The sequence below is a fragment of the Chiroxiphia lanceolata genome, chromosome 22, assembly GCF_009829145.1.
Source record: "Chiroxiphia lanceolata isolate bChiLan1 chromosome 22, bChiLan1.pri, whole genome shotgun sequence".
In the NCBI taxonomy this organism is placed as follows: domain Eukaryota; kingdom Metazoa; phylum Chordata; class Aves; order Passeriformes; family Pipridae; genus Chiroxiphia; species Chiroxiphia lanceolata.
In genome coordinates, this window is record NC_045658.1 from 2,458,486 (window position 1) to 2,476,344 (window position 17,859).

Below are 17,859 nucleotides of genomic sequence, written 5' to 3' on the forward strand. Positions count from 1 at the left end.
TGCGGAATACACCATCTAAGGAGTCTTTCTGTTGTGCCTTTTGCAATCGGATATGTCTGTCACGTATTGGCCTCATAAGTCACCAACGTGCCTGTAACAAATGTGGATAAAGCCTTCCCAAATCTTCGTTCACGAAGCTCAGCCATGAATGAATGAATGGTGGCTAAAGAGGCCAATATGAGATAGACACGTCCGGTTGCAAAAGGCACAGCAGAAACACTCCTTAGGTGGTATATTCTGCAAGGCACGATTCTTTCTGCGTTGTCTTTTCTCCTCAAGGGTGATCCTGCTGCTTTCTCAAAAGCATCAGCAGCGTTATAGATTATGTGTCTCCAGACCTCCTGATTGGAGGCCAGAGTAGACCAGTTATGATGATCAATATGACCAAGGCTGAGATGTTGTTTCAGGCAGTCCTTGTATCTTTTCTTCGGGGCTCCTCTCTTGCTGCAGCCAGTGGCAAGTTCACCATAAAGCAGGATCTTAGGGAGGGGGTGGTTGGTCCTTCATCCTGGAGACGTGCCCTGCCCAGCACAGCTGTGTTCTCAGCAACATGGCCTCAATACTTGTGACTGCTGCTTGTTCTAGAACAGATGTATTGGTCACATAATCTGACCAGTGGATATTTAGGATTGTGCGGAGGCAGCGTTGATGGAAACGTTGGGTACTTATGATAAATAAATAATTGTGATTCATGAAACAAATGGGCGATTACATCAAAGTAAAACAAACGGATTGTAAAACTTAATTACACCCCCATAAAGAAATAAAACAGACCTTTACAAGGTCAAGAGGCCCTAAAACCTCCCTACTATCCTAAGAATAAAATATGGTAGAACTTTAAATCTTTAGGCGCCTGTTCGTCCAAGAATGCATGAATTATGACCAGTGGTAGAGATAACCCTTTTAGCTTTAGCCGTAAGAAAACCCATATATTAAATACTTAGCAAAAACCTGTAGAATGTATATGTATATGATATAATTAATATGCATGAAGTAGCTAAGATAAATACTAAATGTACCCTGTAGTAGGGGTGTGCAGATTTTGGGAAACTGGTCCCATTTCTGTCACCCAGACGGCTGCTTGCTTTTTCCATATAATAAACTCTTATTCAAAAACTTATAGAAACTCAAGATTTTGTTTATCACAGTACTGACCAGGCTCCCCAGGGCAGTGGGCACAGCTCCAAGGCTGCCAGAGCTCCAGGAGGGTTTGGATGATCCTCTGGGGCACAGGGTGTGACTCTTGGGGATGGGCCTGTGCAGGGCTGAGGGTTGGACTCCATGGTCCTTGTGGGTCCCTTCCCACTCGCCATATTCCGTGGCTTTGTGATGCTTTGGTTTTTTGCTAAGTCACATTTATCCTAAATCAAGGACTCTTTTCTTGTCTCATGCTCTGCCAGTGAAGAGGTTCACAAAGGAAAATGGGAGGGAGCATAGCTGGGACAGGTGACCCAAACTGGCCAAAGGGATGTTCCACCCCATAGAACATCATGCCCAGTATATAAACTGGGGGGAAGTTACTGGGAACGGGCTGATTTGGGTTAGGGAAGGGGGGTCTGGCATCGGTCAGCGGGTGGTGAGGTAAGCAATTTCATTGTGTATTACTTGTTTTTCCCTTTTTATTATCAGATTATTATTTATCATTTATTATAATTTGCCGTGGTTACTGTATTTTACTTTATTTTCAATTATTAAACTGTTCTTATCTCAACATACAAGTTTGACGTTGATTCTCCTCCCCATTTCACCAGGGTGAGGAGAGAGGGGGGATGTTGAGTGGTTCTTAATTTCCATCTGGGCTTAAAACCACGACAGTCTACTAGGGAATATGGGTTGGATGGCAGTGAGGTGGATCAATGGCAGAGTTCAGAGGGATGTGATCAGTGGGTTCAGTTGGAGGCCTGGAGTCCATGGCCTTCCCCAGGGATCAATACTGGGTCCAGTCTTATTCACCTTGTTTATCAACAGGGAATGTACCCTCAGCAGGTTTGGTGATGATGCAGAACTGGAGGGAGTGGCTGGTACATCTGAAGGCTGTGCTGCCTTTCAGTGGGACCTGACAGGCTGGAGAATTGGGCAGAGAGAATCCTAACGAGGCTCAACAAGGGCAAGTGGAGGGTCCTGTACATGGACAGGAATAACCCCAAGCACCAGCACAGGCTGAGAGCGACCTGGGAGAAGGACCTGGTGGACAACAAGCTGTCCCTGAGCGAGCAGTGTGTCCTGGGAGCCATGAAGGTCAGTGGGATCCCGAGGTGCATTGGCAGCAGGTCAGGGAGGGGATCCTGTCTCTCTGCTCAGCCCTGGGGAGGCACATCTGCAGTGCTGTGTCCAGGTCTGGGCTCCTCAGGACAGGAGGGATGTGGAGCTCCTGGAGCAGGTCCAGCAGAGGCTGTGGAGATGATGAAGGGACTGGAGCATCTCTGTGACCGGGAAAGGCTGAGGGACCTGGGGCTGTTCAGCCTCCAGAGACACTGAGAGGGGACCTCAGCGATGTCTGTCAGTGTCTGCAGGGAGGGGGCAGGGGATGGATGGACCAGGCTCTGCTCGGGGGGTCCAGCAATGGGACAAGAGGGGAATGGTCCGATACTGACGCACAGGAAGTTCCACCCGAACACAAGGAAGAACTTCACAGCGCGGGTGACGGGATCGCGTGGAGTCTCCATCCCTGGAGATATTAAAAAATAAAAATAAAATAATAATAATAATTTTTTTAAAAAAATAATTAAAAAAAAAAAAAAGGCGGAATCCTGTGCCGCGTGCTGGACCATCCCGGATCTCTTCCAGGGTGCGATTCCGGGATTCTGTTCCGGGCAGCGGGAGGCGGTTCCGGGGCAGGGCGGCGGTTCCGGGCGATGGAGGAGCAGCGGCGATGGAGGAGCAGCATCGCCGGGCGCTGCGGCGCGGGCGGGCCCGGCTGGTGGCGGCGCTGCGGGTGGAGCCGCTCTGGGACCCGCTGGAGCGGCGCGGCATCTTCACCCGGCCCATGCTGGAGGAGCTGCAGGTGGGCCGGGGACGGGGCCGGGTCACTGAGCACCCGCGGTGGCCGTGGGAGGGGTCCGGGTCGCCGAGCACCGGGGGTGGCCGTGGGAAGCGGTTCCTGTGTGCCCTGAACCCCGGTGACAGGCCTGGGGGTGGCCCTTTTGTCATCTCGCCCCCATGACAGGCCCTGTGTCCCCTCACTCTGGTGACAAACCTGCTGAGCGGTCCTTGTCCCTCCCCACCCCGAGCCCTGCAGAGAACCCCCCACACCTTGTTCCTTCTTGTCCCCAGCCCCCGGGAGTGCCGGGCATGGGGGTTCCTCCTTGAGTCCCCGTCACAGTCTGGTGACAGGGCATTCCCATTTCCCCTCTCGGTGACAGGTGGCAGGCTTGGGGGTGTTTTACCCTGTCCTGCCCACCAGTAACAGCCTGGAGGTGCCCGTTTGTCCCCTGGGGCCAGGCTGGGAGTGCTCCCTCCCCGCTTTGCCTCCAGAGCCCACAGAGGGCTGCGTGTCCCCGTGGTGATGGTTGTGGGTGGAGGGGGGTCAGGGCTGGGTGTCGGGTGGCTACTGAGGGTCTGTGTGACTGTGTCCGCTGGATTTTGGTCTTGTTCACCCTGTGTCCACGTGCTGGGTGCAGATCCCACATTTCCCCTCTCTGGGACCAGTCGGAAGGGCTGCCCAGGTGTTGCATGAACATGTGTTTTCCTGGACTTCCCTCCTCTGCAGGGCGCCGGCAGCCGAGGAGACCAAGCCCGGCAGCTGATCATCGACCTGGAGACTCGAGGGAAGCAGGCTTTCCCTGTGTTCCTGTCCATCCTGCGGGACACGGGGCAGGGTGACCTGGCACACATGCTGGTCCAGGAGTGCGAGTCCCCGCCGGCGGCGCCGCAGCTGCCGGACCTGCGGCCCGTGGAGCTGGAGCTGCGAGGAGAAAAGCAGCGTAAAAGTTAGTGCTGAGAGCGCGGGGGATTTTTTTTTTGGCAAACAGGAGCATGGTGGGTGGCAACTGGGATCCATCTTGTCGTGGGCAATAGTCTGCGAAGTCCCGATTTTTGTTATCCTGGTAGAGGTGACCATGCAGAGCTGTTGGGAGAATCATCAAATCCCAGAACGGTTTGGGTGAGAAGGGACCTTAAAGCTCATCTTCTTCCACCCCTTTCCATGGGCAGGGACACCTTCCAATAGCCCAGGTTGCTCCAAGCCCCGTCCAACCTGGCCCTGAACACTTCCAGGGATGGGGCAGCCACAGCTTCTCTGGGCAGCCTATATGTCCCACTTTCCAGCAGTGGAAGCTTTTAAGCTCAGACTGTACACACATTAGGATCACCCCTTGTATTTTTGTCCCATGTCATTACAGATGTGACCCCTCCCGAGCATTTGTCCTTCCCAGTCCAAGCTGAGAGCGAAAAACCTCGAACACCTCTGCCATCCCAGGGTAAGCTGCATCCCAGGCTCTTCCAGAGAGATAGCATGCCAAAGGCTCATTTCCAGCAGGGTGGGAAGGGGGAATTGTGTCAGGAAAGATTGATGTGAAGTCTGGGAGTGCAATGCCTTGGTGTGGAATGTGGTGAGCTAAATCCCGTGTCTGTTGTGTGTTGTAGGTTCTGCCGTTGACAAGAAGAGCCGTGACCTGGTTAGTATTTGGGTAGGCTGAGAGTGTTCCCTGTTGGCCAAAAGCTGTGTGACTCACGGGTGGCTCCCAAAAATATCCCTGGAAGGGCTGCTTCTCACTCTATGTTACCTGAGCAATTGCTCTGAGGTTGATGCCGCTGTAATGGGGCCAATTGGCTTGGAGTGGGTTGACCAGATCCTACTTAGGATTACCACAGTGATAACACAAATTCTTGCCTCCTTCTGGTGAGGTTTGATAATGATGCCTAAAAAAAATTCCCAGAAACTTCAGCTTGCTGTTGGAGATGCCACTGGGTGAAGCAGCAGCCGGTTTTCCGCAAAGGTTTTCCCCAATTTAGTGGGTTGTTTTGTGTTCCCGGCTGCTGATGAGAATGTGTGTGTGGAGAATGGATGCTCCTCCCCATCCCTAGGTTTAGAGAAATGAAAAAGCTTGAGACAAGCCACTTTAAGGGCTCCTCACTAGTGTTGCATCCCACTGGATTAGCCGGCAAGCACTTGGAAAAAGAGGGAGTTCAATTGTGACGTGTCCCTGCCAGGTTTATGAGCTGAAAGCAGATCCCTGTGGGCACTGCCTGATCCTCAACAACGTCACCTTCTCCAGAGACTCCCATCTGTCGACCCGAGTTGGCTCCGACCTCGACTGTGAGAAGCTGGAGTGGCGCTTCAAGGCCTTGCACTTTGATGTCCTGGCTCAGCGGGATCTGAAAGCTCAGGTGAGGCTGGCTGTGTCCTGCTGCCACCAGGGATGAGAGGTGAGCCCCTGGAAGTGATGGGAGCACGTTGGGGGATGTAACCCCACGCCAACAGCACAGGGCACACAAACAACCACTTGCATCCTCTTATTTTATTGTCGTGCTGTGATTGCGGAAGGAAAGAAGACCTTGCATGTTTTCAGCCTTCTGGCTGATTGTTGGATCCTGGCTGTGATTTGTAGGGTAATAGATCAGGCTGTGTTTTGGGGATAGCTGGGACAGCATTGGGGCTGTGTGATTTGTCTGTCTGTACAGCCCTCAGCTGTTGTTTGAGGTGGTGAGGGGGGAGCTTGATCGTCCACAGTGGCCTCTGGAAGTAAAACGTGATTCTCTGCTCACCCCCTGCTCTTGGTCAGAAGCAGCAGATTTCAGTGGATAAATCATGTGGAAGTGTGTTTTGGTTTATGTTGCTGTGTTGTAAAGAGTGCAGAGAGGTGAGAAATTTGTGTGATTAAAGCAGCCAATGTTAAATAAGGGCAGATACATAGAAATATGTATCTACCAGCTCTCTGCTGGTGGCTTTTGCCACCTGTCCTTGGGACTCACCTTATCCCATGGCAGAGTTCTTCCAGGTCCTTCCATGCCCAATGAGAGCAGGGCCTAGCAGTAATTTGTAATATGGTTCAAAACACTCTTTTTGTGATGTTTCCCACGTAGGAAATGGTTTTGGAGCTGCAGAAGCTGGCGCGGCGGGACCACAGCGCCTTGGACTGCTGCATCGTGGTCATCCTTTCCCATGGCTGTCAGGTGGGTTCATCTCATCTCTCCCTCTTTTCCTCAGGCGTGGAAGGGAGGTCTCATGCAGGGCAGGAGGGAAGAAGTGGTCTCTCATTGCAGCCTTGTATCTGGGTTAAAGAAAATGGGAGCTTCTCTGGTGTAGTCTGATCCAGTGTTGCCTGTGGACAAGTGTTTCTGTTGGGAAGTCGGGGCAAATAATTTGGAACTGAGCAACTGGCAGAGAGTGAAGAGAGTATGCTCAGCCTTGTACTGTGGTTGTTCACAGAATCATGGAATATCCTGAATTAGAAGGGACCCACAGGGATCATTGAGTCCAACTCCTGGCCCTGCACAGACACCCCAACAATCCCACCCTGTCCCTGAGAGCGTTGTCCAAATGCTCCTTATGCTCTGGCATCTTGAGGCTGGGCCTGAGGAGCCTGTTCCAGTGCCCAACTACCCTCTGGGTGAAGAACCTTTTCCTGATGTCCAACCTAAACCTTTCCTGATACAGCTTCATGCCATTAATTAGTCCTTCCACTCCTCCAGCTCTGATAGGGAGATTCTATGAGCAGTAAAGCCTGTTTATTCCCAGTCAGAGCTCTTGAAGGATAAGGAGAGGAGAGGGAATGTTAAGAAAATGGTGTATGGTACATGCCTTGTTGTCCCAGAGGATGAAGAACTCAGTTGCTGGAGGAGGTGGGATAGGAGTTGGATGATAGAAGCTGGATTGCTGGATTTTAGTGTGTTCCAAATGACTTCTGGGTGTCCCCTCGCCCTGACTTGGCCACAGGAATTTCCACAACCACCAGGATTTGTTGTAGTACCTTTTGGCCATGAAAGACCCAATGGGAAATGGGCTCCCTGGTCACCAGCCCTCCACCCCCATCACTAGCTCCTGCATTTTCCTCTTGCAGACGAGCCATATTCAGTTTCCCGGAGGCGTTTACGGAACGGATGGAAAACCCATTCCCATAGAAAAGATTGTGAACTATTTCAATGGGTCCAATTGCCCAAGTTTGAGAGGAAAACCCAAACTCTTCTTCATCCAGGCCTGTGGTGGAGGTGAATCTTTGTCTTGGCTCCAGTAGCGCTGGGCTTCGGAGATGTGGTTAGGCTGTGGCTTTGGTTCCTCTTCTGTTGGTTGCCTGTCTCTCTCTCCAGCTGTTTTGTCACTCCAGCTGTCTCTTCTTTTACCATGTGCTGAGTGGCTGCTCCAGCTCTTCGGCCGTAAGTCGATGTGGAAACACAAAGTGAGGAGTTTTGTACGAAACACCAATGGTTGCAGCTCGACCAGCGCAGCCGAAGGGCCAAAAGGCCTTGTTTTGTTCTAGGGCCTTTGTCCTTTTCTTTCGCCATTTTTTCTTAACGTTGGATGTACAACTGTGGATCCCTTGGGTGGGGCGAACATCAGGAACTGTCTCACTGCTGCTTTTTGCAGAACAAAGAGATCGAGGCTTCCTAGTGGATTGCGATTCACCCAGAGATGAAACTCCCGGAGCTTCTTTGGAATCAGATGCGACTCCTTTTCGGGCTCCGTCGGGTAACGTGGATGAGCCAGATGCCATTGCCTGTTTGCCCACACCCAGCGACATCTTGGTCTCCTACTCAACTTTTCCAGGTGACAGTACTTTGCTGGGCACAGAGGAATTAGCAGAAAAGTCGGAGCTTCATAGCCAAAGTCAGCGGCAGTTCAGGGCGACGGCTCCGTTGGGGCGGCAGGAACTGAGCAGGATGAGAACAGCAGATGGGCTTTGGCATAACATTCTCCTTCTTTCTCTGAAGGTTTTGTCTCCTGGAGGGAGGCGACTGGCTCGTGGTACGTGGAGACACTGGACAGTGTGCTGGAGAGATATGCCCGTTCAGAGGATCTGCTGAACATGTTACTGCGGGTAAATGTCTTTTTTTTTGCCTTCTTTTTGTGGTCGTGATGAAGGAAATAGTCAGGAATGTGATTAGTCAGGGTGTGGAGGCCTACAATTAAAAAAGGAATGAGGATATTGAGTGCTGACTTTAGGGATGGGCTAATTGGAGGTACTGCAGAGAGATTTAATTACGAAGAAAGTGTCTGGCCTCAATCTGCCAAAAATCACCGCGAGGTTTGTCTGGCGAGGAGTAATCCTGGCAATACAGGCTTTAATCTTTCCAAGGAAATTGCTTAAAATGGTGTAGCTTGTCCCATCCTCTAAATCTGAGCTGATGGGACTTGGGTGCTATCAGGAGCCTGTTCTGGGGTTGGAGGATGGGGTTTGGATGTCACTGTGCTGCTTTGGCATGTGGTGGCTCAGCAGTTAGCAATTGCAAGGGAGAAGCACGAGCCCCTCTCTGCTGGCTGGTGTTCAGTGTAAGGAAACCACCTTGGGGAAGTGACAGGCACATCTGGAAGAAAATGGGTGGAAAGGAATTTGCTTTTAATTGAATTCCCAAAGGGGAGGAGGGAGTTCTGGCTCATGCCAAGAAGCGCTTGCCAGAGGCAGGGGTTGGTGGTATGGCTGAGGTTTCTTGAAAACGTATTCCCCTGAGTTCACTTTGCCTTTGCCAGCAAAAATGTCTCATATTAAGAGCCCTGCTGTCTCTCACATCCATAGTCCCATTCCTGACCCCTGTTCCCAAGCTTCCTGCAACAGTCAGGAGAGCATCTGCTCCCCAACCGCTCTCCATCTGTTCTCAGGTGGCAAATGCTGTCTCAGCCAAGGGGAGCTACAAGCAGATCCCAGGATGTTTCAACTTCCTCCGTAAAAAATTCTACTTCATGTGTGACTGACACTTGGGCTCCGAGGTCCCTGCCAAGTGTGAGAGTTCCTTCCCTGTGGCCCAGTGAAATCTGTGCCTGCCACGACTCGGCATCGATGCTCCCGTGGATTTTGTCTGTCTCTCGAGATGTTTGTCTGGAGAAATGTGATCTGCAAACACTGTCCTTGCCGTGAAGTTGAGATGAGGTGGAGATCGTGCTGTGCCCATGGGAAATGCTGGGGATTGGAGCAGGAAGCCCCTTTTCTGGGGTACATGCTGGCCTGGAGCCTCTGGAGCCAGAGGAGAGCACCTCTGGCTCTTCACGTGGCCACACTTGGCCTCAGAGTGTTTTTCCTTGCTGATCCTGATATTTGTGTCCTGTGCTGCCCAGGTAACTGACTGATGGGATCAAGTTTGGCCCTCAGGTGTACTGAGATGAGTTTTGCCATCAGTGTTTCTAATAAATGCAGTGAAAAAGCAAATCTTTTGCTGTATTCCTTCCTCTGTTCCATCTCCTGATTGCCATTTTAGCACCTGCCAAAGGCTCCTCTGAAATGGGAAGAGCAGGAGGACCTTAGCTCATGTAAATTTTTAACCCCTGCTGTTACTGGGAGAGTTTCTAGTGTGGCTGTGCCAGGCTGTGGAGTAGGCGTCCTCCTCCTTTCCAGAAATCAGTTGGGTGTTAAACGGGAGTTACAGTAGGAAACTGATGAGGATTCTTTGGAATATCAGAGCTGAGGTAAATACTTGCCCTCAGGAGCTGCTGCAGTCAGCATTTCAGATCAGAAACCCTGGATGTGCATGGGATTTTGGGGGAGAAAGAATCCTCAGAGCAGCCCTTGGGAGGTGCAGTGGTCTTAGGGGAGGTCTGTGCTGCTGAGGGGCAGTCAGTAGGTATTTCCCTGCTTCTTTGGGAAGCATTTCTGATACTTTTAGGCAGTTTTGTGCTGCAGGCAGAGCAATTCCCAGCCTGGGGTTTGGGTTTGGGTGAAGGGATGGCTGGGAGTTAGGAGCAGAGGGCAGGGAGCAGGAACTGCCTGCCCCAAGTGAGGGGAATTGGGGGCAGGCTCAGGTTGAGCCAATTAGGGCAATGCTGGGGGTTGAAAGGCTGTGGCCAGTGAGACAGAGAGGATCTGCTTTCTGTTCTGGTCTCTTTTCTGGTCTCAAATCCTTGTGGTGAAGCCAGAAAACGTGACTGGGAACTGCCAGTGCCCATTGCTTGCACTGAAGCTGTTTTTAGGTACCACTGGATTGCAGCATCCTGCTGGAGATCTACCTCACTATGACCCCCCAAGACCATCCAGCCAGACTCCAGCCCCTCTCCCATCAAACCACCAGCCAAACCTCGAGCCCTTGGGCTTGACGATGGCCATGGCTCTGCCCCCACCTGAGCACTTTGCGGGATGTCTGCCCATGTCACCCTCCCCAGGACCTCTGCAAGAAGGGGGGGGACTCTCCCCAGCACAGGGGCAGAACCCCAGGACCACAAGACACAGCCCCGGGTTTCAGTTCCACCACAACCCCCCCAAAGAACCACACGAGACCAGGTCAGCACTTTTGCCTTTATCACACTCAACACTTGAATCTCCACGTGCCGAGTCCTCAGTTGGAGCTTATTTTCTGCCAAAGACAAGGCACAGGGGGGCTCACGGTGAGACCCTCGGCGGGGCAGGGGCAGCGTGGCCAACCCCTGTGCGGGGGCAGAGGAAGGGGCACCCACCTCGTTGACCCAGTCGATGTAGGCGGACACCCGGGTGAACACCGTCGGCTTCCTGATCAGGTTGCAGCTCAGCCCGGAGCCGAAGCTGACGATCCCTTCCACCTCCCAGATCCCGTCCTCGCGCTGGCAGTTCAGGGGGCCGCCGGAATCGCCCTGCACGGAGAGGTACGTGCTCCACACCCAGCACTCCTGGGCTCCCCGCTGAGGCACCCCTGGCCATCCACCCCCACGGCTCCATCCCCTCCCCTCCCAGTGCTGCGGTCCCGCACCGCTCCCCCACCCACCGCCGCCCTGCAGTGCCGGCACTCACGCTGCAGCCAGAGACGATGCCGTCACCGCCGGCACACACCATGGTGGTGCGCACGTTGCTGCCCCACCAGTTCCTCTGGGAGCAGGTCTCGTAGTCCACCACGGGCAGCAGAGCCTGCTGCAGGACATCGGCCAGGGGCCCGTAGGCTGTAATGACATGCAAGCCTCGTACCTCACAAACCCTGTGCCTGCACCCCCTCCCCAGGGACCCTCTGGGGACCCCCTGCTTACTCCTGATGCGTCCCCAGCCGGTGACGTAGCAGGGGTAGTCGTTGGGCAGGATCTTGTCGGCGTCGGGCAGGCAGGCGGCCCGGATGGTATCGCTCTCCTGCACCTCCTCTTCCAGCTTGATCAGGGCGATGTCGTTGCTGTGGGGACAGATGAGGCATGAGGATCGGTCCCGGGCTGTGGGGATGGAGGTCCCTGGCAGCAACACCCTCCATCCATCTCTAACATATCCCATCCCCTACATGATGAGGAAGGAGTTCCACTTCTCATGAACGATCGTCTTCTCCACACCCACGGCCACCGAGCCGGGCTCGTCATCCTCCGACAGGACCTGCTTGCCCAGCACCACACGGTACGTCAAGGAAGAGCTGCCCAGGGAAAAAAGCAGGGTGTGTCAGTCCCCACAAATGCCTTATCTCCATGGCACAGACCTCACCCAGCACCCTGACACCCACCTGATGCAGTGGGCGGCCGTCAGCACCCACTGAGGGGCAATCAGGGTCCCGCCACAAGTGTGGTGCCAAGATCCAGAGCTCTCGTACTGCAGTGAGATCTGTGATGGCAGAGGCACGGGGTCAGAGCAGGAATGTCCCCACCCCTGTCCCCACCCCCATCCCCGTGCCCCCCTTACCTGCCAGGGCCAGCTGTGGGCTACGGCGTCTTCCCCGCCCACCACGCGGGTGCCCAGCTGTGGTGGCACGGCCGGCTGGCCACATCCGTAGGCTGTGTGACACCCGGAACAGGGATATCAGAGGCTGCCTGAGCCCATGCCCAGGGCCATGGCAGGCACCAGGGTCCCGTTCCCCCCTGCCCCGTCCCCTCCCCATCCCCTGCACTCACCATAGCCCAGCAGCACAACGAGACAGACGGCTCCCAGCATGGTTGTGCTTGACCAAAGGTGCTGCACTGGGGCTGCTCACCCTTCTTATAGGGCCTGGGGACCTTGGAGTGGCCCCTCCTGCCGCTGCCATGTGGGGACTCTCCCACGCTGGGGGCACGGGGCTCCTCAGCCCCATCGACCCATCTTATCACACTCCCTGTCCCTCCTGGGAACGGCCACATCTGCCCATCGTGTGCTGGCACCACGATGGGATGTGTCAGAGACACCTGGCCCTGCTCTGGGATGGGCAGGGTCCCTCCTGGGGGGCAGCTGGTGGGTGCCCCATCCGCACTGCTCTCTGTGGGGTGCTGGTCAGCCCTGCTGTACCCCAAACTCGAGCACCAACTGCCCCAGGGCACAGCCCCCCACACCACCACCCCTCAGGGACAAGGTCCCGTTATCTCATGCTCGACATGGCCAAGACCAGCCAAACCCCACAGGTGCCACAGGGTTGCTCAGGGGGCAGGTGCCAGCAGTGCTGCTGATGGCCTTCAAGAGCACTGTGTCCCCACACCTGGATCGTGCCCTGCTGCTTCCCATGCCCATGTCCCCACATTGCCAAGCGTCACTCCTGTTCCCTGCCACCTCCTGCAGTGGCCACCTGGTGCCCACAGTCACACCCCACTCCCCAGGCTCCTTCCCCCCACCCAAGCCCCCACCACAGACATGCCCGTCCCACGGCTGCAACCACAGCACCCAGCACTTAAGAAATATAATATTTATTTGGGATTAAATTAAAAAAAACATAACACACCCCCTATATTGCCACTCGGGGGACAGTGTGGGACAAATGTGGGTCTTTACAGCCACCCACCAACACAGGAGCCTCAATGATGATGATGGCAACCACTTGTGGCCACCACGCTCACCCTCCCAGGCTGAATACAACATGAAAAAACATAATACGGCCCCACGAGCCAGCAGCTGCCTTTCTGCATGTCTTCGACCAAAACAGAGACACAGCTCCTGGGGGCTCCATGCCAGCAGGGTGGGCAACCACCCCCCAGCACCACACACACACACACACACACACACACAGAGCCCGTCTGCCAGCACCTGGCCCTCGCCACAGCCTTTGTCACCCGTGTCACATGTGGCAATACCGACAGACACAGAGCCAGCACGGCCACCACAACACCCACCACGGCCACCTGGGCAAGCCCCCATCCTGCAAACTTCCCAGCGCACACACAACAGACAACAGTCCAGGCACAGGTGTCCCAGGGACGGGCACTCTGGACACGGCTCCCCTGGGACTCAGCAGCAGCAACCCCCGGCGCAGCTGCGGGCATGGAACAGGGGCTGCTCAGGGTGGGGGGCATGCTGGGGATGGGGGGGGGGCACGAACAACACCTACAGACACCACAGCAAGAGGGGAGGGGGGAGCTGGGGCCGACCGGGCTCTGCCAGCAAGGTGGGCGCTGTGCCGAGCCCGCGCCGGGATCTCGTTGGCAGCCGGAGCAGCACGTGGCTCTGGCATCGCTCCCGGCGCCGTTGTCACGTGGCACATGCAGCGTTCCCAGCCCGGGCACCGCTGACCAGTCCTGCCCAGCCCCGTCACTGCGTGAAGGTGGACTGCAGCTCCTTGAAGGCCGCCTTCCTCTGCTTCAGCTCCTCCGCCTGCTTCTTCTTCTCCTCCTGCTCCGCCCTGATCTCCTCCTCAAAGCGGCTGGCTTCGTTGATGGCTTGTGCCTGTGGATGGACATGTCCAGCTGGGACCAAGCCCTCCTGCACACCCCAACATCTCTACCTCCCACCCGCCCATCACCTGGCACCAAACTGCCCGCGTGCATCACCGTCCTGCAGTGGGATCCCTCTGCCCAGCACCTGCCTCACCTTGGCCTCGAAGAAGTTCTTGGCGCCTTTCACCCCCTCCGTGGAGACGTCGATCTCAGAGAGCCGGGCCAGGGCGTGCAACCCGCTGTCCTCCTGCAGCTCTCCTGCTGCTGCCTTCCGGAAAATCAGCAGGAACTGCGAGGGGAGATAGTGGTATCAGCTTCCTACAGACCCCAAAGCCTCCATGGTCCCTCCCCACCTTCTCTCCACCATGAACAGCAGCTGGGGACACCTCCCTGCCAGCGTGGAGCCCCTCAGCCCCTCTCACCCCTCACCTCTCGAAAGCTGAGCTTGCTGTCCAGGTCTTCATCCACCTCCTTGATCATGTTCTTCAGGCCCAGGTGTGTCTGTGGAGCCCCCAGCTTCTCCATCATCAGCTTCAGCTCCATCAGGTCAATGAAGCCGTCTTTCCCTGCGTCGTACCTGTGGGATGGAGGCAGAGCCCATGCAGCCCCTTGCAGTGACCTCCCAGCACCAGACCCCCTGTGTGCACTCACACTGGCCAGGGAATGAGGAGGGATCAGCAAGGACTTGGGCATTGATGATCTCCGGCAGCTTTCCAGACCACAGGGAAGCTGCCTCCGAACCGCTAACAACCCCCCGGAGCATTATCCAGGATCCTGTCTGTGCAGCACTTGGCAGGAGAATCTGCCGGGATGCTGCCAAACCTGCTGCTGGCTCCCTGTGCCAGGAGCCTGAGCACATGCTCCCCTTGGCTGCGACACAGGATAACAGGCCATGGGGCTAATCCCACTGGGCACTGCTCCCCATGTCACCACCTCCTCCTCCTCCTCACTGTGACACTTCCAGGTGACCCATCCCCACTGCCCAGAGCCTCTGACATCCCATGCTCCAACATGGCCAGGTGCCTGGGCTTGGCCAAGAGCTCCAGATGCAGCTCTGCTCACCAGTCCTGCCTTTGGACCCTCTCAGGAGCAACCTGCTCTAGTGGAATGTGTCTCTGCCCATGGCAGGGGGACCTCCTTGGGGGGTCCCTCCTTAGACCCCTGCCTGTGGCCACACCACTGTCCCCTCCAGCCTCCCACCAACAGCCCCTCTGTCCCCTCCCTCTGTCCCTGCGTGTGGTGCCATGGGCTGTGCCGGTGGCACACTGGCATGGCACAGTGGGATCCCAGTGGGGAGCCAGCACAGAGCCATGCTTGGTACAGCTCCACATGCTGTAGGTGGGCAGCTACATGCTGCACTCATCGTGACAGGGCTTTTTCTTTGTGTGCCTTGTCGCTGCAGCAGCCACGCAGAGCCCCGGCTCCCCACGCCGCAGGTCCGTGACTCATCTGTACCTTCCCTGCTGCCGTCTGCTCTGTCCGTGTCTCCAGCAGTGCCTTCCTGACCTCCCAAGCTGACAGGGACCCCAAAACACAGCTCTGGCCATGCTCACCTCTGCCTGCTGCTGCCATCACCCTGGGAGTGGGGCTGTGGGCTCAGACCTCACATGGTTTCTGCCTCCAAGACCCCTCTCGGAGCATAGAATCATAGAGTCATGGAGTGGGGTTGCAAAGGACCTTAAAGACCACCCAGTTCCACTCTCTACCATGGTTGCTCCTTCTACTATTCAAATTTGCTTCAACCTGGCCTTGGACACTTCCAGGGATGGGGCAGCCACAGCATCTCTGGGCAACCTGTGCCAGGGCCTCTCCACCCGTAAGGGAAAAATGTGTTCCTAATATGCAATCTAACCCTGCCCTCTGTCAGTTTGAAGCCATTGCCATTCTCCCTTGTCCTGTCACTCCATGCCCTTGTCCAAAGTCTCTCTCCATCCCACATCCCACAAAGAGTTTCTCTGCAAGGGGTGAGATGCCCAGCCTGCCTCTATGGCACTGACCCATGGAAGCCATCCCCCAGCTGCAGGGCACTTCCTTGCTCTCAATCCCCTCCTCCCTGTTTTTTTGAGACGCCACCATCCCTCAGCATCTCCCAAAGGGCACCATCTCTCCAGTGGCAAGGAAAAAACCCTTCTACACATCACTTTTTCCTCTACACAGCCAGACTGCCACATCCCTAGGACAGCAGCAGCAGCAGTAGCAGCAGTGAGGTCAGCGTGACAGGGCTCTGCTCCAGAGCATCCTTCCCTTGGGTGACCCCCCCCCCACCCCCCGGCTCCCAAACCTCCCCGGCGCTGCTCCTTTCGCTGCAGCGAGACGCCGCAGCTGTCAGAGCAAACACGTCTGCTCCGCACACCCGCTCCGTCGCCTGCGCGGCGCCGACACCCGCACCGCCATCTGCGCCGCGGCCGGAGCACCCCCGGCACGGCCACCCATCGCCTCCGGCACCGGGAGCCGCAGCTGTGCCCCCCCTCCCGGGACCCCGAGCTGTGCCCCCACGCCGCAGGCTCCCTTCTGCTGCAGTCCCGGGAGATGGTCGCAGCAACCCGCACGTCTGGCTCGCTGCCATGTCCGGGCGGTGGGTTACAGCCCCCTCCGGGAAGACAGAGGGAGCGGGGAGACTCCCTGCACTTCCAGGGGTGATGACAGGGTGGGCGTGCACCCTTACACAGCCCCCCAGCCTTGGGTTTCGAGGGTCGCTGCCTCCATCCTTTCCGCTTCCTCCATCCCCTCGGTCATGCCCGAGTGAGACCACCCGGGACGCTGACGCAGATCCCCCCCGGTGCCAGACGGGATGGGGGGTATTGGCATGTCGCAAATATGCCTTCGCCCGCACCATCTCCATGCTTCCCGGAGTCCCGCTGCCTCCACGCCTCCCGCACAAAGCACCCAACGCGCGCTCCATGGGGATGCTCCGGGCTGTCCCGCTCGCCCCCGCCTACCCCCGCGCATTCCCAGTAGGACCATGGGATGCAGTCACCCCGATTTCTGACTCCCCACGGAAATTTCCAGGGTTCGAGGTTTGCCGCCAGATTCCCCCCCCCTCCCTCCGTCCTCAGGGGCCGGGGGCCGAGCTCGTGCTCGGAGTCACGCTCCGCCACGCGTGGTGGCACGCAGCGGGCAGGGATGCTGGGGACACGCCAGCCTGGCAGCTGCGGTCCCGGAGGCGCCAGGGAAGGCGGGGGGGGGGGTCCCTCAGTGCTGCAGCAGAGGGAATGCGGGGGGCCCTGGTCCCATCTTCCAGCCCCCCTTCTCTGGCCTCAGACCACCACGGGGGACGGGAGGTCCCTCTTGCAAGAATTTAGAGGTGCGCAGGAATGTCTCCTGCCAGGAGCTGGGGGAAGGCGTCTCCGCCATCAATCCTGTGAGGGGCTTGGGAATAGAGGAGTGCCCCTGGCATTCCTCCTGAGAAAAGCAGGAAGGGGGGCTGTCCTGCAAGGAATTGGGGCTGCCCCGGCATCCCTCCTGCACAGAGCTGGGGCTGGGGGAGCCTCCTGCACAGAGCCGGGGGATCCCTCCTGCAGAGTTGGAGAGGCACGGAGGCACCTCTCACAAGGGATGGGGGGTCCGTCCCGCAAAGAATGGGGGGGTCCCGCCCGCAGTCACGGGGCGGGAGGCGCTGGGGAATCTGCCCTGCCAGGAGCCGGGATGCCGGGGATGCAAGAGCAGGGATGCCGAGGATGCAAGAGCAGGGACGCCGGGATGCCGGAGGTGCGGGATGCCGGGGGTCTCCCGTCCGCCCCGGCGCTGCCACCCGGGGAACTCCCCCCTCCCAGTCCCCCGCACTCACTGTCGGAAGAGCCGCTCCATGTCGCGGAGCTGCCGCCGGGAGAACTCGCGGAACTCCCCGGCGGGGCTGAAGACGCGGCGGCCGCCGCCGCCCCCGGGCGAGCCCTCGCCCACCGCCCGCCCCGCGGGGCTGCCCGGCGCCGGCCCCGGCCGCGGCCCCCGGCCCCGCCGCCCCTCCGGCTCCTCCGCCGCCGCCGCCATGGTGCGGTGCCCGGATGGCCGCGCCGCTCCGCCCCGCTCCGCCCCGGGGCCGGGCTGCGGCCCCCCGGCTCCCGCACCCGCACTGGGGGGGCTCCTGCTGCCCGCCCCCCGCCAGCCCGTCACCGTCCCCTCGGGCCGCCCCGGGGCCCGGCTGCGACACCCCGACTCCCGCACGGGCACGGGAGGGGTCCCCGCCCCGCCGCCCTCTATCAACCCATCACCACCCCTTCGGCCTC

At 57.3% G+C, this 17,859-nt stretch overlaps 3 protein-coding genes across 4 annotated transcripts; 1 reads left to right on the plus strand and 2 right to left on the minus strand.

The window, feature by feature from the left end:
- Nucleotides 1-2,837: 2,837 nt before the first annotated feature.
- On the plus strand, nucleotides 2,838-9,299 carry CASP9 (caspase 9). The gene is made up of 10 exons (XM_032709228.1): nucleotides 2,838-3,004; nucleotides 3,710-3,929; nucleotides 4,341-4,418; nucleotides 4,585-4,616; nucleotides 5,152-5,328; nucleotides 6,025-6,114; nucleotides 7,002-7,149; nucleotides 7,526-7,705; nucleotides 7,870-7,976; nucleotides 8,756-9,299. The coding sequence occupies exons 1-10, from the start codon at nucleotides 2,873-2,875 to the stop codon at nucleotides 8,846-8,848; spliced, it is 1,257 nt and encodes a 418-aa protein (XP_032565119.1). The 5' UTR covers nucleotides 2,838-2,872; the 3' UTR covers nucleotides 8,849-9,299.
- A 1,069-nt stretch (nucleotides 9,300-10,368) lies between these two features.
- On the minus strand, nucleotides 10,369-12,546 carry CTRC (chymotrypsin C). Of its 2 annotated transcripts, XM_032709092.1 has the most exons (8): nucleotides 11,915-12,546; nucleotides 11,706-11,797; nucleotides 11,530-11,627; nucleotides 11,317-11,442; nucleotides 11,078-11,214; nucleotides 10,848-10,993; nucleotides 10,538-10,690; nucleotides 10,369-10,437 (listed from the first exon to the last, which is right to left on the minus strand). In XM_032709092.1, the coding sequence occupies exons 1-8, from the start codon at nucleotides 11,952-11,954 to the stop codon at nucleotides 10,420-10,422; spliced, it is 810 nt and encodes a 269-aa protein (XP_032564983.1). In that variant the 5' UTR covers nucleotides 11,955-12,546; the 3' UTR covers nucleotides 10,369-10,419. The 2 variants fall into 2 exon arrangements, with proteins under 2 accessions (XP_032564983.1, XP_032564982.1); XM_032709091.1 differs by having other exon boundaries at nucleotides 10,848-11,214.
- A 111-nt stretch (nucleotides 12,547-12,657) lies between these two features.
- Nucleotides 12,658-17,639, minus strand: EFHD2 (EF-hand domain family member D2). The gene is made up of 4 exons (XM_032709192.1): nucleotides 17,424-17,639; nucleotides 14,066-14,213; nucleotides 13,791-13,925; nucleotides 12,658-13,646 (listed from the first exon to the last, which is right to left on the minus strand). Exons 1-4 carry the CDS (start codon nucleotides 17,621-17,623, stop codon nucleotides 13,512-13,514), a joined length of 618 nt encoding a protein of 205 aa, XP_032565083.1. The 5' UTR covers nucleotides 17,624-17,639; the 3' UTR covers nucleotides 12,658-13,511.
- Between the last annotated feature and the right edge of the window lie 220 nt (nucleotides 17,640-17,859).